We start from the raw sequence: 21,540 nt of genomic DNA on the forward strand, positions 1-21,540 counted from the left end.
TCACATGGTCAAGACGATCATTTCGTCTCGAGGAAGAAAGGTGATTTAAGTGACTTTGAACGTGGCAGGGTTGTTGGTGCCAGATGGGCTGGTCTGAGTATTTCAGAAAATGCTGATCTAATGGGATTTTCAAACACAATCATCTCTAGGGTTTACAGAGAATGACACAAAAAAAGAGGAAATATCCAGTGAGCAACAGCTCTGTGGGCGCAAATGCCTTGTTGATACCAGAGGTCATACGAGAATGGCCAGACTGGTGCGAGCTGATAGAAAGGCAACAGTAACTCAAATAACCACTCGTTATAACCGAGGTCAGAAGAGCATCTCTGAACGCACAAGACGTCCAACCTTGAGGCGGAAGGGCTACAGCAGCAGAAGACCACAAGTTGCCACTCCTGTCAGCTAAGAACTGGAAACTGAGGCATCAATTGTGTAAAACATTTGCTGGAATAACTGGCGATTTAATCCGCTGTGGCGACTTCTTAAATAAAGACTAAGCCAAAGGAAAATGAATAATTCTGATATTATTATGACATATATGATACATATGTTTGTTCAATCTTTTACAGCATTGTCGTTTACTACCCCAATACTAGTTTTATTAACAGTTTTGTCAGTAACTTAATTTCTGTATATTTTATTACTTTTATGACTTTCTTTTTACTTTAAAGAAAAGGAGATATGGAATGTTATATTTGTAAAGCATTGTCTTCTGTTTCTTGTTAAAAATGCTTGTCAATGGAAAAACATAAAGAAAAGTTTCTTTATCAAAAAATATGTTATATTTGTTAATAACTTTAACAACAAACTGCAATATGGCCTACACACGATTTTCACAATTTTGTGCATTTTTAACAGGTGCTCAATTTTCACAAAAATGAAATACCACAAATTTAATAATAATAATAATTCCTTACATTCATATAGCACTTTTCTAGACACTCAAAGAGCTTTACACATTGTCTATATATGTTAATAGACATATATTATAGTATATGTCTATAAACAAAGAGAAAACTATTAACTTTTAGCATATGTCTATAGACTGAAGTCATTGCATTTTGGAACAGAGATGAGGTTCTCAATGTGAATGGGTATCTTGGCTCTAGGGGTAAGATCAAGAATCTTGGTGTGATTCTGAAGTCAAATCTGCATTTCAGTAGTCAAGTCAAAGCGGTAACTAAATCAGCATATTATCATCTCAAAAACATTGCAAAAATTCAGGATTTAGAGAAACTTGTCAATGCCTTTATCAGCAGCAGGGTGGATTACTGTAATGGATTCCTTACTGGCCTTCCCAAAAACACAGTCAAACAGTTGCAGCTCATCCAGAAAACTGCTGCCAGGATTCTGACTAGAACCAGAAAATCAGAGAACATCACACCACTCCTCAGAACTTTACACTGGCTCCCAGTTACATTCATAGATTTTAAATTATTATTACTGGTCTATAAATCACTAAATGGCCTAGGACCTCAATACATTGCAGATATGCTGACAAAATAGAAACCTAATAATTGCTTCAGATCATTAGAATCAAGTAAATTAGAATTTCCCTCCGCTGGAATCAACTTCCAGAAATGATCAGATGTGCTCAAACATTAGGCACATTCAAATCAAGACTGAAAACACATCTGTTTAGCTGTGCCTTCACTAAATGAGCACTGTGTAACGTCCGACATATTGCACTATATAAATATATATTTTATATATATATATATTAACTTGCCTAATATAATACATATGACAGTATAATAGGTGATAAAGATCCTGTTTCAACACTAAGTCTTGAAATTTTTCTAAAAATAGCTTTCATTTCTAGCATTTAAGTGTTATATTCAGCCATCTAAGTTATTGGATTTGAATGTGTGCACATTAAAATAAAGAACAGGCTCGCTGAGAATATAAATAGATTTATGAATGGATGGGTGAAGAGGAATAAACAGCAGGAGTGTGTGTTTTATACAGGTGGTGTGTAGAGGATCTGTCCGCTGCTCAGTCTCCTCATCAGCTCTTTCCACAGCAGTTCTCTCTCCATTTGCACTCCTTTCATGAAGCCGCGGTTCTCCTGTGCTCGACGGGACAGATAGGGGATCACCTCGTTCACTGGACCATACGGGACGTACTTGTACACCGGAAACCCGGCCTGAGCTACAGATAAGAACAGAGGACCAATAAAAAATAATAAACTTAAAGAAATGAATAATGATTAAATAAATAAATGTGATATACAAAAATGATTTAAAGAGATAAAACATTTTTAAATACTAAAAACTTCATAAAAATATTTACATGAAAAAATAAATATGACAAATAATAACTTGACTTCTAGTTGATCATTTAGATTTTTCTGTTGAACTGCATCCCAACCATCAGAAATACTGCAAAAGACCTATTGGAACCTGCATGGACTCAAGATTCTCACAGAAATCAGTCAAGTTTGGTGAAAGGAAAAATCATGGTTTGGGGTTACATTCAGTATGGGGGCCGTGCGAGAGATCTGCAGAGTGGATGGCAACATCAACAGCCTCAGCTATCAAGACATTTGTGCTGCCCATTACATTACAAACCACAGGAGAGGGCAACTTTTTTAGTAGGAAAGCGCTTCTCATACTTCAGCCTCCACGTCAAAGTTCCTGAAAGCATAGTCTAGGGAAAGGTGAAGGAGAAAGCATTAAAGATGAATCCAAACAATCTTGATGATCACTGGGAGTCTTGCAAGAATACTTTCTTTGCCATTCCTTTACTTATTACTAACTTTAGTAATAAGTGATTTGAGTCATTGCAGAGATGTATGGATGCAGTCCTCCAAGCTCATGGGAGTCAGACACAATATTTTTTGTTTTTCCACTGCAGCATGACTTTATATTCTATATTGAACATTACAAGTGACAAGACATTTGGCTAAGCAAAGTCAGACCTTTACTGTCCTAATTAAATAATTAAAAGTCAAGGCATGGTCATATTTATTTTGCTAAAATAAGCGTCATCTTTGCCTTTGTCTTTCATACAAGCCAACTCTGATACCAAATGATCAACTAGAGGTCAAGTTATTATTTGTTGTTCCTAAAACTTGGATAGGCGACAATACTTTTGTCAGGTAGTGTATAAACAAAAACAATACAATAACAATAATAATTACAAAACAACTAAATTACAATATTATAACAAGTTCTACTAACATTGAAATTAAAAACATATTTTTTTATTATTACTTAGAATTACAATACTAAATTGTACATTTATTTGTATTATGTGAGATATTATGCAATATAGAGTTTTAGTTATAATATATTATAACTAAATAACATATTATTTAGAATAATCATTAGAGAATTATTATCAGAATTATTAGTCCCCCTTTTTCTTTTTTAAGTATTTCCCAAATGATGTTTAACAAAACAAGGGAATTTTCACAGTATGTCAGATTATGTTTTTTCTTCTGGAGAAAGTCTTTGTTTTATTTCGGCTAGAATAAAGCACTTTTTATTCATCAAAGCACTTATTATTTTATCAAAATTATTAGCCCCTTTAAGCTATTTTTGTTTTCGATAGTTTCGTTTTGTGATCTACAAAACAAATCATCATTAGGCATAACTTGCCTAATTAACCTAACCTGCCTAGTAGACATAATCAACCTAGTTAAGCCTTTAAATGTCATTTTAAGCTGTATAGAAGTGTCTTGAAAATATCTAGTCAAATATTTTATTCTGTCATCATGGGAAAGATAAAATAAATCAGTTATTAGAAATGACTTATTAAAACTATTATCTTTAGACATGTGTTGAAAAAAAATCTCTCCATTAAACAGAAATTGGGGGGGAAAATAAACAGAGGGGCTAATAATTCTGACTTCAACTCTCTCTCTTTTGTGTGTGTGTGTATACACACACACACACACACACGCACGCACACACGCACGCACGCACGCACGCACGCACGCACGCACGCACGCACACACATATATATATATATATATATATATATATATATATATATATATATATTTATATATATACATATATATATATATATATATATATATATATATATATATATATATATATATATATATATATATATATATATATATATATATATATATATATATCAATGATGCTAACATTACACAGGGTTCTATTTAATGAACAGTCTGGAACTACACTAATGAGACCACTTTAGAAGCTACTTTATAAACACTTCTAGCGAGTGTGTGTGTGGCTGTGTGTGGGTGTGTGTGTGTTCACCTAACGGAAAGCTGATTTGGTCACACATTCCCAGGAGCTGGCCGAAGCACACCTTCTTATCTGTAGGCTGCAGACCCATTTCATTCATCCTGTTAGAGCATATAAACACACAGAGCTCCGTCACACACACTGAAAAAAATGACAGAGGCCCCTTCGGCGAGGTCATTTAACACCGGATACATTCTGCCCATCGCTCACTCAAAGTTTTACACCCTCTTATCACTTACAGCCATTACACGCACCAACAAGACGCGCTCGGAGACGCTTAGGCAGATATTAAGTGTGAACGATGTAAGAGGAGGAGAAACGCTGTGTTTCTCCATACGACATTGAAGATAGAGGATGTTAATGACATTTGTCACTGACACACCTTCGGCAAATGAGGTTTACACCCCTAAGGAATGATTACACAAAATGAATGATCGCGCGCTACATTATTCATTTATACAGATTCATTTATTCCAAGAGAGGGATGTAAAATGGTCCTGGAGAAACAGGATAGCAAAAAGAGCAGACAGTACATTACAATAGAAGTGTGAATGTGAGTTTTTCTTTTCTCTAAAGTTTTGGAATTTTTGTGCAAAACCAGGGCTTGACATTAACACCTGCCAACCCGCCAAATGTGGGTAGTAGAGACGCGCGGATCAACTGAAATGACACACAAATCCATGGCTTCATACACCCGCCACCTGCTCGCACATTTAGTTTTATCTGATATTTGTATCCGCACCCGATCATCACTTTAATAATTTAATTCTTTGTTTTGGGCATGATGATAGGTCACCGTGGATATTAACAGCAGATTCCGTGAGCTATAATCTGCGCATTTCTAAAAGTAAAATATTATGTTAATCGTAAACATTTTTAAATTAACATTTATTTATAAAAACAAAAGTTTGTCTTTGGACATTTTTTTTTCATTTTAAATAGATACAGAAAGTAAAAATAAGACATTTTAGCTTTTACAGACACAGGAACAAGATAACAAAAACGGTGCCACTTTAGCCTAAACGGCAGCTATGTTATGCTTACTTGGCCCTTTTCTTTGCACTGAGCAAAAACAAAACAGCATCTACTGTGCCTGGATTCAGGCGATTCTGTCTTGCCTCCAAAACGTGGCCAGCTGCACTAAATGAGCGTTCGCACCAATGACTGTAAAAAATATGGACGACTTGAGGGCAAAACGGCTGCTTGACGGGCACAATCTGTCGCAAAAGACTGCTGAAATTGGAGCCTTGACATGCGCAGAAGGACTGTCTGATGGAGCCAGAGGAGGAGCCGCGAAAATGAGCGGAGTCGAGCTTCCAACCAAACGCTTTATGTAAAATCAACCACGCCCCCCGAACTTCTCAGCATGCGTTTGCTGTCATATCAACACAAATGGATGTAATAACGTTAACAAATATGAGGGTTTTATATATTCAATTGCGCCAGCTTCGGGCTGCAGCGCATAACCTACTTGCGGCGTCGCGGGCTGATTCCGGCTCGCATGCGGCAGCGCCAGCTCTTTCGGACGCCGCATCTGGCTCGATTGACTCGGGCTGAAATCGGGCAGTGAGTCCAGGCATCCGGAGTAGGTCCAGCAGAGGTAGTCAGTCTGAGCTCTGAGGGGTAAGTCTCCGGCAGGCGAGAATCTAGCCGGAACTGGCCCGAGTGTGTTTTGCTATCTGGGTGGTTAGGCGTGTATCAGCAAACTAATAAAGCCCGAAAAAAGCCCTGACCTTAGCGAATAAACAGTGTTCCACCAGGATCATGTATGTCAGAAACTATAGTTTACTGCTGAACTCATTTTGTCATGGTAAAATAACACAGAAATCGAATAATAACACTTCAGTCTCCTGCCGAAGCTCAGACGCGCTGCTTTGAGAAACTGTCAATCACAGCTGTCAATCACGATGACACGCCCAGCATTAAATTACTGCTAAAAACAAACTGTTTACAAAAATGAAGATCTGCACCTATTTCAGCACAATAACCAGTGCCTTAATCGACCAGAACCATCTTTCGGGACATTTAATTGCAAGTGTAATACATTTTTTTATTTGGGCTCAAGTCTCCTTCATTAACACGAAGGAGGCGGGCTTTATGACTTGTACTGCAGCCAGCCCCCAGGGGGGGATCTAACGGCCGAGACCTTCACTCAAACACAGGCTTGCGGCACACTTGGTTGGCACGCACCGCTTGTTGTAGGAATTAACAAGATTCTCCTCGCAGGGCGCTGCAGTCGTGGAAATAAGACTATATTTATATATATATTTATTTATTTATTTATACTTATATATTTTTTTTATTTTGTTTTACTTTTCTGTATTTTTTGTTTCTTATCCTTTGTATCATTTGTGTTACTAGTTGTACAATGAATATGTATAATTTGTATTCAGGCTACACAATATTAGCACAAATCAATGTTTTATGTATTCCATGTTACTTATGTTAATAATAATAAAAAAAGACTGACGATTCTCAAGGGGAAAAGCTCGGATAGACCTGTTTTTACAGTTTGGTGGTCAACAAACACACTGGAATCTCCGGAGTGAATACTTGCATCACAGACATAAGAAATACATCCACATAAAGCTTGAAATCTTTTAAATTTTTACTTTTAAATGAACCAACTGCACTTGAAAACAAAAGTTTTTTGGCTTTGTAATCTGTATGAAACGAAAGTGAGGTACAGTCTGTTCTGTCAAATGCACATCACGCGACAGCAGCTACTCAAACACCTACAAACTTGTAAACAAAGAGTCGCTGTCATTTCTAGTGGAGATTCGCTATCAAAACCAAGTTGTGAATTACTTCAGAAGACCAGCGCGATCTGATAAAGCATTATCCAAAGGACGATAATGTGTTGAACGACCATAAATAAGGTTGGTGTCGTGATCTCGTTTCTTTCGAGTGTGCATGCGCATTAGCTTTGGTAACCTGAATAAATGCAGATTTTGTTTGATTTGAATGTTTAGAAATGAAACTTATGAGACAGTCGTTTAACTTTATTGGTGATTCCAAGTATGTAATGTAATCGTAACTTAGCAAACAGTTTTGGAGAATTTGATATTTCCCCATTCAGACAGAATGCCCGAGCACAGTGCATGGGAGGCGTTACATAGATGGCCGCTGAGTGAAATAACTTGCCTTAAAGGGACTTTATTATTATGCAGGTGGTCATAAAGTTTTGGCCCATTGGGGATCACAGAAAGAGAGAAATTAAGAGTACTACTGTACCTTCTGAGTGTGTGTTTAACCGTGTCCAGATTGTGCGACGCCACCATGACATTCACTTTCTTATTGCGTTGGATCTCCTCCAGCACGTAATCCAGACACCTGAAAGACACCAAACCGCTCATGATTCACCCTGCATTTGCTCTGCGCTTTCAGCCAACATTTTAACTTGACTGTTGACCGCCAAACACAAAGGCTTCTGAAAAGATCTGATTTATTTTGAAAGCTGTCAGAAATGTGCTTTAATCATAAGAGGCTTACCTACGGCGAGATAAGCCCAGAGTCTAGATAAATCTCTGTTCTGTCAGCACATGCAGTGTCTGAATAAAGCACAGTTCAGGCTAAGTAAGATGTTCCGATAAGGACCTGTATGTCACACAAGTATCTTACCACTGCTGATCTGGACTCACAAGCTACTTGGCAAAAGCAAAGCAAATCTGATTGCAGACGTATTTTGTTTATTTTTGCTTAATTCTCGGTTTTGACACAATGTTGTTCAACTAGATGGATTCTAAGGCACTGATTAAAAATTGGTTTAAAAAAAAGCATGTTGTCCAACTAGACCAGGGGTCACCAATCTCGGTCCTGGAGGGCCGGTGTCCCTGCAGGGTTTAGCTCCAACTTGCCTCAACACACTTGCCTGGGTGTTTCAAGTATACCTAGTAAGACCTTGATTAGCTTGTTTAGGTGTGTTTGATTAGGGTTGAAGCCAAAATCTGCAGGACACTGGACCTCCAGGAACAAGTTTGGTGACCCCTGAACTAGACAGTTCTTAAGGCACTAAATAAAAAATTGGTTAAAAAAAAAAGAGCATGTTGTCCAAATAGACCAGGGGTCACCAATCTTGGTCCTGGAGGGCCGGTGTCCCTGCAGGGTTTAGCTCCAACTTGCCTCAACACACCTGCCTGGCTGTTTCAAGTATACTAAGTAAGACCCTGACTAGCTTGTTCAGGTGTGTTTGATTAGGGTTGAAGCTAAAATCTGCAGGACACCGGCCCTCCAGGAACAAGTTTGGTGATCCTTGAACTAGACGGTTCTTAAGGCGCTAATTATAAATTGGCATAAATAGAAATTAAGACAAGACCAAGTTAAGCAGGTTTCTCGTCTTAAACAAATTCAACGTTATTTTGATTTGGGAATGTTTTTTATTTACATTTTGATAGAGTGGAGGAACTTAGATGTCGATTTCTATGCAAAAACCTAAAAGCGAGTTAGCATTTTAGCATTTCTGGTTCCCTCGTCCCAAAGTCAATGTGTTTTTTTAATGGGATTTCAGTAAAATCGCTTAACTAAGGTCCGTCGCAAACACAAACTCAAGATACTTTCACGTTTAACTCTACGACATCAGTTACATCACACTCTTTAATTTTTAAATCAGTTGTGCTTCTTTAATAGGACGGTTGCTATCATGTTGCTAAATGGGACTACAGGCAGTGTCGGAGACATTAAACGTCACCGAGCAAATCTGGTCTGGAGCGCAGCTCGCTTGCGTTGGGCATTTGGATTTGTCTGTTATTTAAGTATTTTCATGAATAGTATTTTATAGTTTGTATTATTTTTCTAATTGGGAATTTATATTGTGTGTAGATAACTCCTTCACCTGTAAAGGCTGTCTAGACAGATTAATTTGCTAAACATTTATTTTAATTAAACAGCTTTATGAAGATACTGCTTACTATCTTGGCCTGTCTTTGTCCTGCTCTCAATAATACAAACATGTGAATAAATGTGTAAAAAATCATACATATTAACTGTCATTTTAACCTGATCAAGTGATTTTTCGTTGTTTTCTTTTTCTTCATCTGAACACATTTACAACTGCTTTTCGCTGTACTTCATGACATAAAAAGTGTATTGAATGTTGTTCTCAATCCATCATGGAACTTGCAGGCATATAAACTTGTCCCTCATACCTGATTTCTGTCGTCTATTACTAAGGTAAGCGTACTGTGTGCATGCGAGCGATACACTTATTTAAATATGTCTAATAAATATACTATGAATAGGCACATTTATACATACAGTTTTAAAACTTTTACAACAACTGTAAAGCAAAACAGATGTATTCCCACATAAAAACAATCTAAAAGGCACGTAGGTCTATATACAAATGTGTTTTTGCGTATTTATTTGTTTATAACATATGGGGTGGATTATAATATAATTAACTGAGAGGGTAAATCTTTGTCATGGACGATATTTCTAAAAATAAGCTAGAACTGATGGGTGGTACTGATGTCACAGGCGAGCACCCCAAGGGCACTGTAGTCCGTTTATGGCCTAATGTTAGCTTTTTAGTTCTTGCGTTTGCATTTAACATCCAAAAGTGCTCAAAGTTGTATTTTCGTGTGAGGATTATCCGGCTGGACAAAACATGCAAGTGTAATGAACAGTGTTTGAACACAGAGCTTATTATTCGCAATCTTCGAAAAGCCTATGGAATAGGCTTATCGAGGAAACCAGTTTTATGCTAGCAGCCAATTAGCCTACAAGGTAACTTCATAGTTCCTCCACTCTATTGAAACGTGTATTTCCAAGACTATGTGTTCCCTTATCTTGGAAAATGGAATTTTAAAGTGTGATTTGTAAACAAGTAAAATTAAAATAGACATTTAAAAAAATGTGTATACAATATAAAAGAAAGAAAGAAAGAAAATTCTAAAAATAGTCAATTCAATAATAATAATATTATTATTAATAATAATAATAATAATAATAATAATAATAATAATAATAATAATAATAATAATAATGTTTATTTATTTATTTTTAAATAATTTAATTTCTAAACAATCCAGATACATATCATGTAGTCAAATTGTAATTTGGACAAGTTGTAAGTTGTAATTTTCAAGACAATAACAAACACAACACACACAACACCTCACATAATTACTGTACACATAAATTTAATTTCATTTTTTTTTCATGATTGTTGTAAGGCCTTCTGCATGTCTGCAGAACCATTTTTACCTAATTTGTACAGTTTTGTCTACTTTTCTTTTTCTTCCCTACTTTGTCTTCATTGAAAAGCAATAAAGAAATATTAATAAATAAAAATAAAATAAATAATTAAAAGATTAAATAAAATAAAACAATCAATGAATAAACACATAAAAAAACAAATAAATAAACAAACTAAGTAATTAATAAATGTATCCTGTAATTTGGTCAAACTGCATGTGCAAAAAAACTGCAAAACTGTGTATTGCACCATTAAAACTGGCATTGGCAAACATTTCTTACAATTAGAAATACAGTCTAAAGTTTACGAACACTTAAAATTCGAGTCAGATTAAATTCGGAGCTAAAAACAAATATAAATAAATTCTAATAAATAATTAAATTCTTTCAGTAGCACTAGAAAAGACTTACATGCATTTAACCTTCGACCATGCTGTTAGTTTCGTCATTGGGCTAATAGATGGACTTCTACACTGTTCAAATGTACCGTGTTATTTTATAGTCAAATACTGAAGGTAAAAAGGCTTTCTTGCCTAAAGGTCCAATAGACTGGAATAACTTACCTGCTGATTATTAATTTATTACATCATCAAACTTCATCATATTTTACTTCAAATTATACATGCTATTCTAGAAGATGTTATTGAATATGTTTTGTTTGGATTCACTGATTCTATATATTTTTTTATTTGATATCAGCTGTTATCTTAATGTTGTGGTATTTAGTTTTTTCTTTCTCCCCTTTAATAAATGTTCGTGATTTGTTATTAGTTATTGTTGTTCAATGATATAATGTCAGTCTATGTTTTTTTTTGGTCTTCTTTAGATGTTATTATATTATGATTATGTTGTGGGACCCTCTCGAAAATGAGATTTTATATCTCAGAGGGTTCATCCAAATCAATAAATTCTAATAAAAAAAAAAAATACTAACAAAATTTGTAAGCATCTTAGAAATGCATAATTATTATACAGAACATTTCACAAGCTGAGAAAATGTCTAAAGTTTTTTAGCAATTGCTCTTTGATGAAAACAAAAGAGAAAAAAATCTTAATGAGTGCTGCTGTGAGTGGATTTTTGCAGTCAAGAGACTAAAATTACTGAGTAATGATGTCGTAATAACAAGAAAAGAGATATTATGAATAATAAATCTTCTTATGTTATCAAATAAATATTAATTAGCCAACGTTGTTCCGTGACGTCTTTGGACTGAGATACAGTATCAAACCATGTTGCTCGAGTTTACATGATCTAATATTAATATGAATCCAAAAATTGAGCCTGTAGACATTAACAGTGTTCCCACTCTAAAACAAATGTCAACTTCACTCACTTTAGCAAACTAAAAAGCTGAGTTTCCATGACCTTTTCACGCTATTTGTTACATAATAGCAGCGTGGCCATTGTTTTCTTTACTTTCAAAACTTAAGCCAAACTTTTTCTTATATTATTCGCAGATGTATTGACCATCTGTTAAGCCTAGTAATTTACACATAATTGAGTGAGTCTAACACAATATTAGAAAATAGGGTAACACTTTATAATAACTACACACTATAAATTAATTATTAAGCATTAGCAAAAAGTGAATTCATTATCCGTTAAGCATTAACTCTACATTAATAAACGTTAGTAAGCAGTTTATAACTGCAGCTACAAATGCTCTATTCTTGACTTATAACCACATTTAAAATGTGCTTAATAATTGTATTTTCATACTTAGTAAATGATTAATTTTTCATTATATACAAACCAATTGTATTTAAGAGTAGTTGAGGGTTTTTAGGATCATTCAGAATGAGTTAGTAAATGATTAATAAACGATTGAAATCAACATTTATATGTCTTATTATTCAGGCACATACTAATAGTCAACTAATATGTCAATAAATGCTTTATTAACTCAACTTCATGCAGTTCTGTGACCTAATCTAAAGTGAGAACAAATCATGCTTTATAAATCCTTTATAAATTACAAATTTGTCTATTATATAATGTAAATGACTATTTGCTAATGCTTAATAAATTATTTAAAGTGTGTAGTTATTATAAAGTGTTACCGAAAATAGTTACTTCCACTTGACTTAATTAATTGCTGTTTGACAAGTCGGAAAGAATACAATGAACATGCTCAGAAACCCTTCATTTTAAATAAGCAAGTTCAGGTGCTTCTGGTGAAATGTCATGCCATTACACACTCAACACTTTTAAGATCTGGTTTGTTTAAAATCAATGATCTTCACTGCCTGATTGAGATATGATATGAACTGGTTCTCACTCCAGACAAGAAGCATTAAATTCTATTATTCCATGTCATATCATATCTTTAAATTACATAAATTTGTTTTGCCATCCTTACGTTTCATGTATCTCTTTTCTATTGTGTACTCTGTCCTGTTCTAGGTGTGCAACCATTGGTCGAGAAGGCTGTCAGTCAACATTATGATGCACTCGACGTACCAATCAGGAGCTGGCCCACCACGTATAAAAGGCATGCACTTGCGCTGTTTAGCAGGAGCACTTGGCTCACCATCAAACTCCTCACTTCAGTCGGCCAGCCTGTTCATTTGTGTTTTGTATAGTTTTGTTGCTTTTGTTGTGTAGTTTATCTCGTGTTTAAGTGATGTATTTATTAGCTAAGCTTGTGCAGCTTAATTTAGTATTTATTAAGAAGTCGAATGATCTTTATGAAAATTGAACTCATCAGACAACCTCTTGTTTGCTAATGGCTAACAGTGTGTACTTTACGGGTACTGTAGTAATTTTGAGCAGCATAAGTTTTTGTGTTAATTTTTGGAGGAGGTGACACAATTGTAATAGTTTTGGAAGTTACGGTTTTGTTCCTGTATTTATTTTTGTTTAGTTACTTAGTTTAGTGGGATGGGGTTAGGTTCCATTGCTTTGTTATATTTATTTCTTTGATTAAGCAAAACTCCTGTTTTTCATTTAATTTGATTATTTAAAATTACATTCTAAATTCCTATATTCATTGTCTAATATGCTTTGTTTAACGAATTGTAATTTTTTTTTTTATTTATCCAGCGGTTATGTGTTTTCATTTTCACCCAGCACTATTAAAGACTTACATCTCATCCAATTTAATAACTTAATAACTTAAATAAATAACAACCACATTATTTTCAATGGAGTTTTTGCACTTGCCTGCTGCTCCCGTAAATATTTCTGGAGATCATCAAATATGTCCAAGGAGCTTTGTTTTCTTTTTTTAGTTTTTGTTTTGGTCCACCAGAGGCCGCTTTTTGAGATCTCAAATTTCTCTTGCGAGTGCCATCCATGCCTGCTCTTCTCGCGTAAATCCATCAGAGACCGCTGTTGACTGACCAATCGACTGACCCACCCTCCCCCTTCCCTAAACCCAACCAATAGTATTTTAAAAAAGCACAGATTGACACACCTACTTACTTCCCTAAACCCAACCAACAAATTCAAAAAGCAATTCAGAAAAAGCAGAGCCCTCGTCTGATTTTTACCACATTCTCACCGTTATTTTATTTTTTGGCCACTGTTTTTGTCTCACCCGCTTTCTGGAGATGTTTTTTCACTGGACTCGAACCCCGTCGCCATGGTCATCTCCCTTTTGCGTCTCAAGTGCACTCACGTACATGGTGAGCTAACTGGACAAACTAGTAACAGCAGGAAAGCCGTCCATATGGAGGTAAGCGGTAAGCTGGTAAGCCCGAAAAAAATGGCATCATACCGCCCCGTAGCGTTCGATTAAAAAATAAAATGCAGCCATACGTACTTCTGGCTACATAATTCATGATCTCCAGAAATGTATATAGGGCTACATTTTCAGAATGAGCATATGATGTTGGTAACAGTTGTCATAAACATGCATAAAATCTCATTCACATTAAACATTTTCATGACAGTCTTGTGAACACTATGAACGCTAAAGTGTAACCAAGAAGTTTGAATATATTTAGACTAGAAACTAGACAAAAACTCTAAGACAACCATAGTTTTGCAGTGTGGGCTGAAAATAAATGGGAGTCTATGTCCAGCCTGCGTCAGACTCTAAAGCAACCAGCTGTGAGGGTTAGCCGAGTCTCTTGTGTGTTTTTCAACGAGTAGCTTTATTTGTTTGGTGTGGGTTGAGTAAGTGTTAATGGACCAATAAGAGCTTTCAGATGAGTCACTTATGAGGCTCCATTTCACTATACGCTGCCTTAGAAAGCAGCAGCCTTTTTAGACAACAAGACAGCTCACTAACCTTCAGTGTGAAATACGACTATAACGGTGAAATGCGCTAGGAAGAATTGGGAACGCTTCTTGCCTGTGGTACATTCTGTTAGTGGATTCGTAGTCAGGGTTGATGGGGTCTTCGTATCCAATCTCCGCCGCTCGGCTTCTCTCCTGGTACATGTAAGCCCCCCTCACCAACTTGGCAGCGAAACACCAGCCCTCCCTTCTGGAAAGCTCAACGTCCATGGACACATTATCGAATGCCTCCTGAGCACAGAGAATTCATTACGCTCTGCCAGATAACTTGATTTTAAATCCAACATTTTAGGAAATGAAGCGCTTTCGCTTTGCTCTTTAGAATTTGAGAAACATATATTCACTAGGCCTGTCATGATATCTATGTTTTTGTTGTAGGATATATTGCACCAAAATATATTGTGATAAACAATATTATTGTCATTTTAAGACTGTTTTATGTCACTTATTATGTAATGCCAGAATGACAGCATAATAGCATCTCAATGCATGTACACTCTTCCAAAGGACACATCATATTTTATTCTTAAGAATATTTCATTTGAATTTATTTATTTGAACTATTTCATTAAAATGTATATTGTAAAAAAAATAATAATAATAATATTAATAAATGTTAACAAAAAAGTGAAGGGTAAAAAGTAACATAGGCAGCAATATCTGCTACCAGATCTATTTTCAGTTGTCGGACACCCGCATGAAAATATTCTATAGTAATTTATAGTAAATATTATAGTGTTATTTTAACCATACCGACACTGACAACAAAGCTGTTGTGCAATTATAAAATAGTTTTTTTTAATGTATTTGATATACACTACTGGGGTAGTTTGGGGTAATTTTTTGTGGAGTCTACAAAAAAAAATATCACAATATCAATAATTTTTTTTTTTTTTTTTTTTTAGGAAGGAAGCTCTTAGAAGGAAAGTTTCGGTATAAAACAATTAATGTCGCATTACCAGGCAACCTGCATTTCCTCCAGAGTTTCATGCAATTTCAGGTGTTTCATTTGCACTTTAACTGCAGTTCACTCTCATTCTGCATATTTTCATTCAGAATGTTTTAGGGGAATTTGATACCGCATCGTGGAAAGAAAAAACCTCTCCATTTCAGGACTCGTGTGATCCTTTAAGGTAATCAAAAATCGCTGCTTACATGGTAGACTCTTAATCAGGATTATCTTAATCAGTGGTTCTCAAACTTTTTTCATCAAGTACCACCTTAGAAAGCAATTGTCTCTCTAAGTACCACCATACAGAGCAGTATTGAAATACAGCAGTGTAGTAGGCAGAGTAAAGCAGCTACAGCTTTGCACAGTTCAAAAATGTGGCAGAATAAATCCTACTATTGAGAATATTTATTACTGTCAGTCACTTTAAACATTATAAATAGTCTAAACATTAACACTGTACTGTGCTTATTTGTAAAAAACACAAACAAACAAACAAAGAAAGAAAGAAAACAAAGAAAAAAAATCCTGTACTTAAATGTAAAGTATTGCCATATAGTAGCCGACTCATCAACACCAGGAAATGTTGCCTGGAAATATAGGCTATGTCATCATATATTTGTATATAAATCTTTTTTTTTTTAAATTTTGAAATATATGTAGCATATACACATGACAAATTAGATTCCTCCGCGTACCAAGCCCGCGTACCACTAGTGGGACACGTACCACAGTTTGAGGACCACTGATCTTAATCATAGTAGCAGAGTATTGGTGTCCACGTAAATGTACTGTAGTGAAAGTGGCAGATGAAGTCGCAAGCTGTCAATGAAAGCCCTATTCTCTGCCTTTAAGCTGCTTCCATGAGCCCTCACATTTCATAAGTTTGACGTGTTTCCCCCCTAAATGCAACTTTTGTAAAGAGTCTACATGGTTTTAGGGTCCGCTGTACTGCGCACATTGTCTCTGTGTGTTTGTGTGTGCGTAGTACACTTAGAATCCAACATGGAAATCATTTTTGTTTGTTATTGGCATTGATTGTTTTGAAATTCAAATGGCATTTACAAACCTGTGTTTTTATTACTGTAAAAATATGGCATTGCGTGATTAATCATGATTGATTACAAAAAAAGTGTGATTAATTACGATTTTCTTTTATCATTTGACAGCCCTGTGAATAGCATTACGGGAGCTTGATCTCTTCTTTGTCGACTTTTGAGGTTAAAAATTCAACTCTACAGTTAAACAAAGTGACTTAATTGACATTTTACGAGTTTGAAATAGGCTGCATTTACACAGCAGATCTTGATGGTCAATTCCGATTTTGTGACAGTATTCGATTTTTTTGCTGACCTGCTTACACCATCTTTTAAAGGTGACTCGTATCCGATCGTCTGCATTTACACAGCACACGGCAAAGGTGCAATGAGCAGGAAAAAAAGAGCGGGCGCTGACTCACAGCTGATAATTAAAGAGTGCTCTTTTCTCTATTCCTGTATGTAATCTGTTCACAGCTTTTGACAAGCTGTTTGACTATGATTTATGACAGAAAGGTTCTCATTTGTCCATTTTCTTTTCATATATAGGCTTTTTTAAACCAGTAGGCATCCTAATGTAATGTCCATGGCATGATTTATGCACGTGATGTAGCTATGCACTAGTTTTATATTAGTTTATATTGGTTACGTGGTGGACATTGCACTCTTTTGCTCTCATAAACATGCTTAAATACCTGTGCTAAATGACAATATAAAAGCTGTTTAAGTCCTCGTGTATGAGATTTAAGGTGTGGGACTGCTGAAGTCTGTTCTGGAAAGAAAGCGTCAGACTTGACGTTATTCGCTATGGTTTTTAATGATACACGACTCGCATTGACAGGTGAAAATTCGATCTACCTGCTTACACTGCAGACAGGAGAACACAGATCTGATTCATATCGGAAAAATGTCCACATATAAACGAGGCCTGAATCTGATTTGAGTAAATCAGAATCTATGTGATTTGTTCCTGCTTACATGTACATGGGGCATATCTGATCTGTGCCACATGGGAGAAAAAAAAAATGGAATTGAGTCACTTGAACAGTGCAGTGTAAATGCAGCCATAATGAGATGAGATTTTTGTTTGTTTATTTTACCATCCTGATTCTCTTCTGTTTTGTATTTTATTAGCCTAAATAACCATAACCTAAATAGCCAGGTCTGTCATGTTTTAAGGTCCCATTCCCCCTTGTTTTCCGTAGTGTTCCGTGCTATTCCAACAGTGTTGTGAGAAAATGCAGCACATTTTTGTAAATTGTTTGCGTTGTGAGGATTTGCAGTACATTTTATTGCAATGTGCATAAAGTTTATACATAAAGAGCATTCCACAAAATATGTTATTCATAAAAAAGTTCAGCAATAAGTATTTCTAAATGTTAAACAGAAGGTGGAATATACTGTATTTAGCCTCTGTATATAGCAATATTGGTGCAAGAAACCATAACATTTAAAGCATTAAAATCCTAACCTTATTATTCTAGGAAAGCAGACTCTTTTATGTTACCATCAGAGTTTACGCACATGTCTTTAATTTACAATCTGGACTTGTTTTCCTTTAGAATTAATGCAGACTAATGCCGGATTAAAGATAGACTGCAAGCACAACAGTGATACGTTGTACAGGGACATCAATAATTCAATTTTAATACGATTAAGACAATACTCTGATTAAGACTCTACCATGTAAACAGCGATTTTAGATTACCTTAATCAGGCTAAAGTCATAATCAAAATAAACAGAAATCAAATTAGGACATGTGGAGTATGCTGATTTTAGTCGTGTGAATCAAACTAACACTGTCGTGTAGGACTTTCGCCGCATTTTGCGACAGGATAGGCTGTTTGACACTATTCTCTGCACCTATTGACCTTATTCTAAAATGCAGAAGTGCGCCTGTTTTCGCGATTGTCTTAGAACTTCCGTTTCAGTCGCCTATGGGAGAAATGACAAGAAATAATAAACGGCAAAAAACGGTCAAACTACTTGCTCTACAAACAAATGTTTGCATGACTATACAGACCAAGTAGAATAATATAACAAGGAAATATCAGTTTGCAACATCAAACAGCGAAACAAGCAGTTTTTAATGTCTAAAAATGAATGGAAGTGAATGAGACGGGAAGTCTCGTGCCAAAAAGATTCAAATGGCAGCGCCCGCTCGTCTGCGGAGAATAAGGTCAATAGAGTCAGTGAAGGATCACAGACACCTGCATCGTGAAATGCAAAGTTTTTCCTTTACAGCATGCGGGATCAAATTTCATTAAAACAACACTCTTCCAGCAGTTCATATACGCATTCAATATCTCGCTTGTCATGGGGGCATGCATGAAATATCCCAGGATGAAAGTGCTAAGCTGCAGTTAAAGGCAACTAATTAAAAATGAAACACCCACAATTACTGGAAACTCTGGAGGAAATGTGGATAGTGTGGTGACGCAATGAGCTTAATCGAATTATGTGCTATTCTTGTCAGGATCATAAAAGAAACATTCAAAAAGCAACTCATGTAAACACCTTCATTATATTATTGTCTTATTCAGATTAAGTCAAATAATTAGATTTCTGGTGTCCATGTAAACATAGTTAATGTTAAATGTCAGTTTTTATGTCTTCTTTTGCATTGTGCAGTTGTTATCTTTAATATCAGCATGGTTTCTATACAGCATCTCTCAGTAGATAAATCCCAGAATATCATCGTCTGATCCATGTTAACACTATTCATACGTGTCAGACATGCGTGTGTGTGCATGTGTGTCTGTGAGGCTCACTTTGAGGTAGCACTGATAGGTGTTGAAAACGACAGCTTTGTCTCTGTTGAAGCTTCTCTTCATCTCCACTGTGAGTCTGCTGATCGCAGGCTGGAAATACGTCTGTTCAGCATCCACCATCAGCCTGACACCATTTTCCACCGCATGCTGTTCGGCACATGAGAGGGAAGACAGCAGTACAGTGAGTTAAAAACACATTAATCAGCTGACAAAAAAGATAGCATTTTAATTGATGTAGCATCTGTCTTTCCTGACACAACCAAGGATTTGTCAACAAACATGTAACAACCTCAGCAATAATAGCGATGATATTGATGATATAGAGGTGCTAACAAGCTTTTGCTCAGCTTTTGACACTATAGACCATGAGATCCTTATTTCCGGCCTTGGGAATTTGGTGGGCATTCAGGGATCTGCTCTTAAATGGTTTAGATCTTATTGGTCAAAAATAATCTTTTGTGTTAATGTTAGTCAGACCTTTATATCCTCCAGGCCCCTGACATGTGGAGTTCCGCAAGGGTCTATCCTTGGACCTATTTTATTTTCTTTTTTATATTTTACCTTTAGGATCTATTTTTTGTAAATATAGGGTGGCTTTTCATTCTTATGCTGACAACACCCAGATTTATGTCCCTCTTAAAAGTAAAGATAATAATGGCCTTGACTCTCTTACAAGATGTCTAATCGAGGTTAAGACTTGGCTGTCGTCAGTTTTTTGAGTTGAGTTTGCATAAGCCGTACCCCAGACCCCATCTTTCAGGTGGACTCAGGTAGGTTTCTTGGGTGTTAACCCAAGGTCAGAAGACATCGTTCACATTAGTTAAACGTACTGTACTCTGATGTCAAACAAAACCAGGTGCGGACCAAAAGTGCTAGTGTGAAAGCATCCTCAATCAAATCAAAATCAAAACCTTTATAATTTTCATCTTTTTAGTAGAGGCCTACATTTTTTAAGTTAGATTTTTTTTCCTCAAATGTTGGTCACTGAACGAATGAATAAATTAATTGACCAAATGAATGAATCAATCAATGAAACTTAACTCAGTTTTTTTTAAATAAAGGTCTAATTTTTAAATTTTTTTACATTTTTTTTAAACCTCAAAAATTGATTGAATGAACGCTTAAATTAATCAAATCAAATCCATAAACTTTAATGACTTCCGTCTTTTAAATAAAGGAGTATATTTGTGTTTTTATGGTTAAATATAATTTTAAAATCTCAAATATTGGCTACTGAATAAATGAATAAATGACTGATTGATCGAACAAACAAATTCACTTTAATGACTTCAGACTGTTCAAATAGAGGCCTTCATTTGTGTTTTTTAAAACCTATTTTAAACTTTAAACTTTTACTACAGCATAAATGAATGAATGAATGAACAAACCAACGAATCAATCAATCAATCAATCAGTCAATCAATCAATCAATCAATCAATCAATCAATCAATCAATCAATCAATCAATCAATCAATCAATAAATCAAATCAAATCCATCCATCCATCCATCCATCCATCCATCCATCCATCCATCCATCCATCAATCAATCAACCAACCAACCAACCAACCCATAAATTAATAAATAAACCTTAATGACTTCAGTCTTTAAATGGTAAACTACATCTGTTTTTTATTTAACCTAGTGTTTTAAACTTCAAATGTTGACTACCAAACAAATTAACGAATGAACGAATGAATAAATGCATCAATCAATCAATCAATCAATCAATCAATCAATCAATCAATCAATCAATCAATCAATCAATCAATCAATCAATCAATCAATCAATCAATCAATCAATCAATCAATCAATTAATCAATCAAATCAATCAAATCAAATCAATCAATCAATCAATCAATCAATCAATCGATTACTTAATCAATCAATAACTAAACCTTAATAACGTTAGTCTTTTAAATAGTGGCCTACATCTGTGTTTTTATTATTAAACCAAATTTATTTTTAAACCTCAAATGTTGACTACTGAATGAATCAATGGATCAATCAATCAATAAAAGAATCACTCAATCACCTAATAAACCTTAATGACTTCAGTCTTTTAAATAGAGGTCTGTGTTTGTGTTTTAATTTTTAAATAAATTTTT

General features: G+C 35.2%; 1 protein-coding gene across 9 annotated transcripts in view; it reads right to left on the minus strand.

Moving 5' to 3' along the window:
• Positions 1-1,897: 1,897 nt before the first annotated feature.
• prodhb (proline dehydrogenase (oxidase) 1b) overlaps positions 1,898-21,540 on the minus strand; it is a 48,988-nt gene continuing 29,345 nt past the window's right edge. For 3 of the 9 annotated variants that reach the window (XR_012406714.1, XM_073951973.1, XM_073951976.1), the window contains exons 10-14: positions 19,432-19,578; positions 14,729-14,904; positions 7,470-7,568; positions 4,248-4,336; positions 1,898-2,151 (exon numbers count right to left, since the gene is read on the minus strand). Coding sequence is in view for 4 of the 9 variants with exons in the window: in XM_073951973.1 (XP_073808074.1) it covers positions 1,961-2,151; positions 4,248-4,336; positions 7,470-7,568; positions 14,729-14,904; positions 19,432-19,578 (702 nt within the window). In the remaining 5 variants the exon portion in view is untranslated. Of the gene's footprint in view, positions 2,152-4,247; positions 4,337-7,469; positions 7,569-7,727; positions 7,787-11,166; positions 12,572-13,850; positions 14,905-19,431; positions 19,579-21,540 lie in introns of those variants that run through there. The other 6 variants (XR_012406715.1, XM_073951974.1, XM_073951975.1 and 3 more) reach the window with 5 other exon arrangements.

This window comes from Danio rerio, chromosome 5, assembly GCF_049306965.1.
Source record: "Danio rerio strain Tuebingen ecotype United States chromosome 5, GRCz12tu, whole genome shotgun sequence".
Lineage (NCBI taxonomy): Eukaryota > Metazoa > Chordata > Actinopteri > Cypriniformes > Danionidae > Danio > Danio rerio.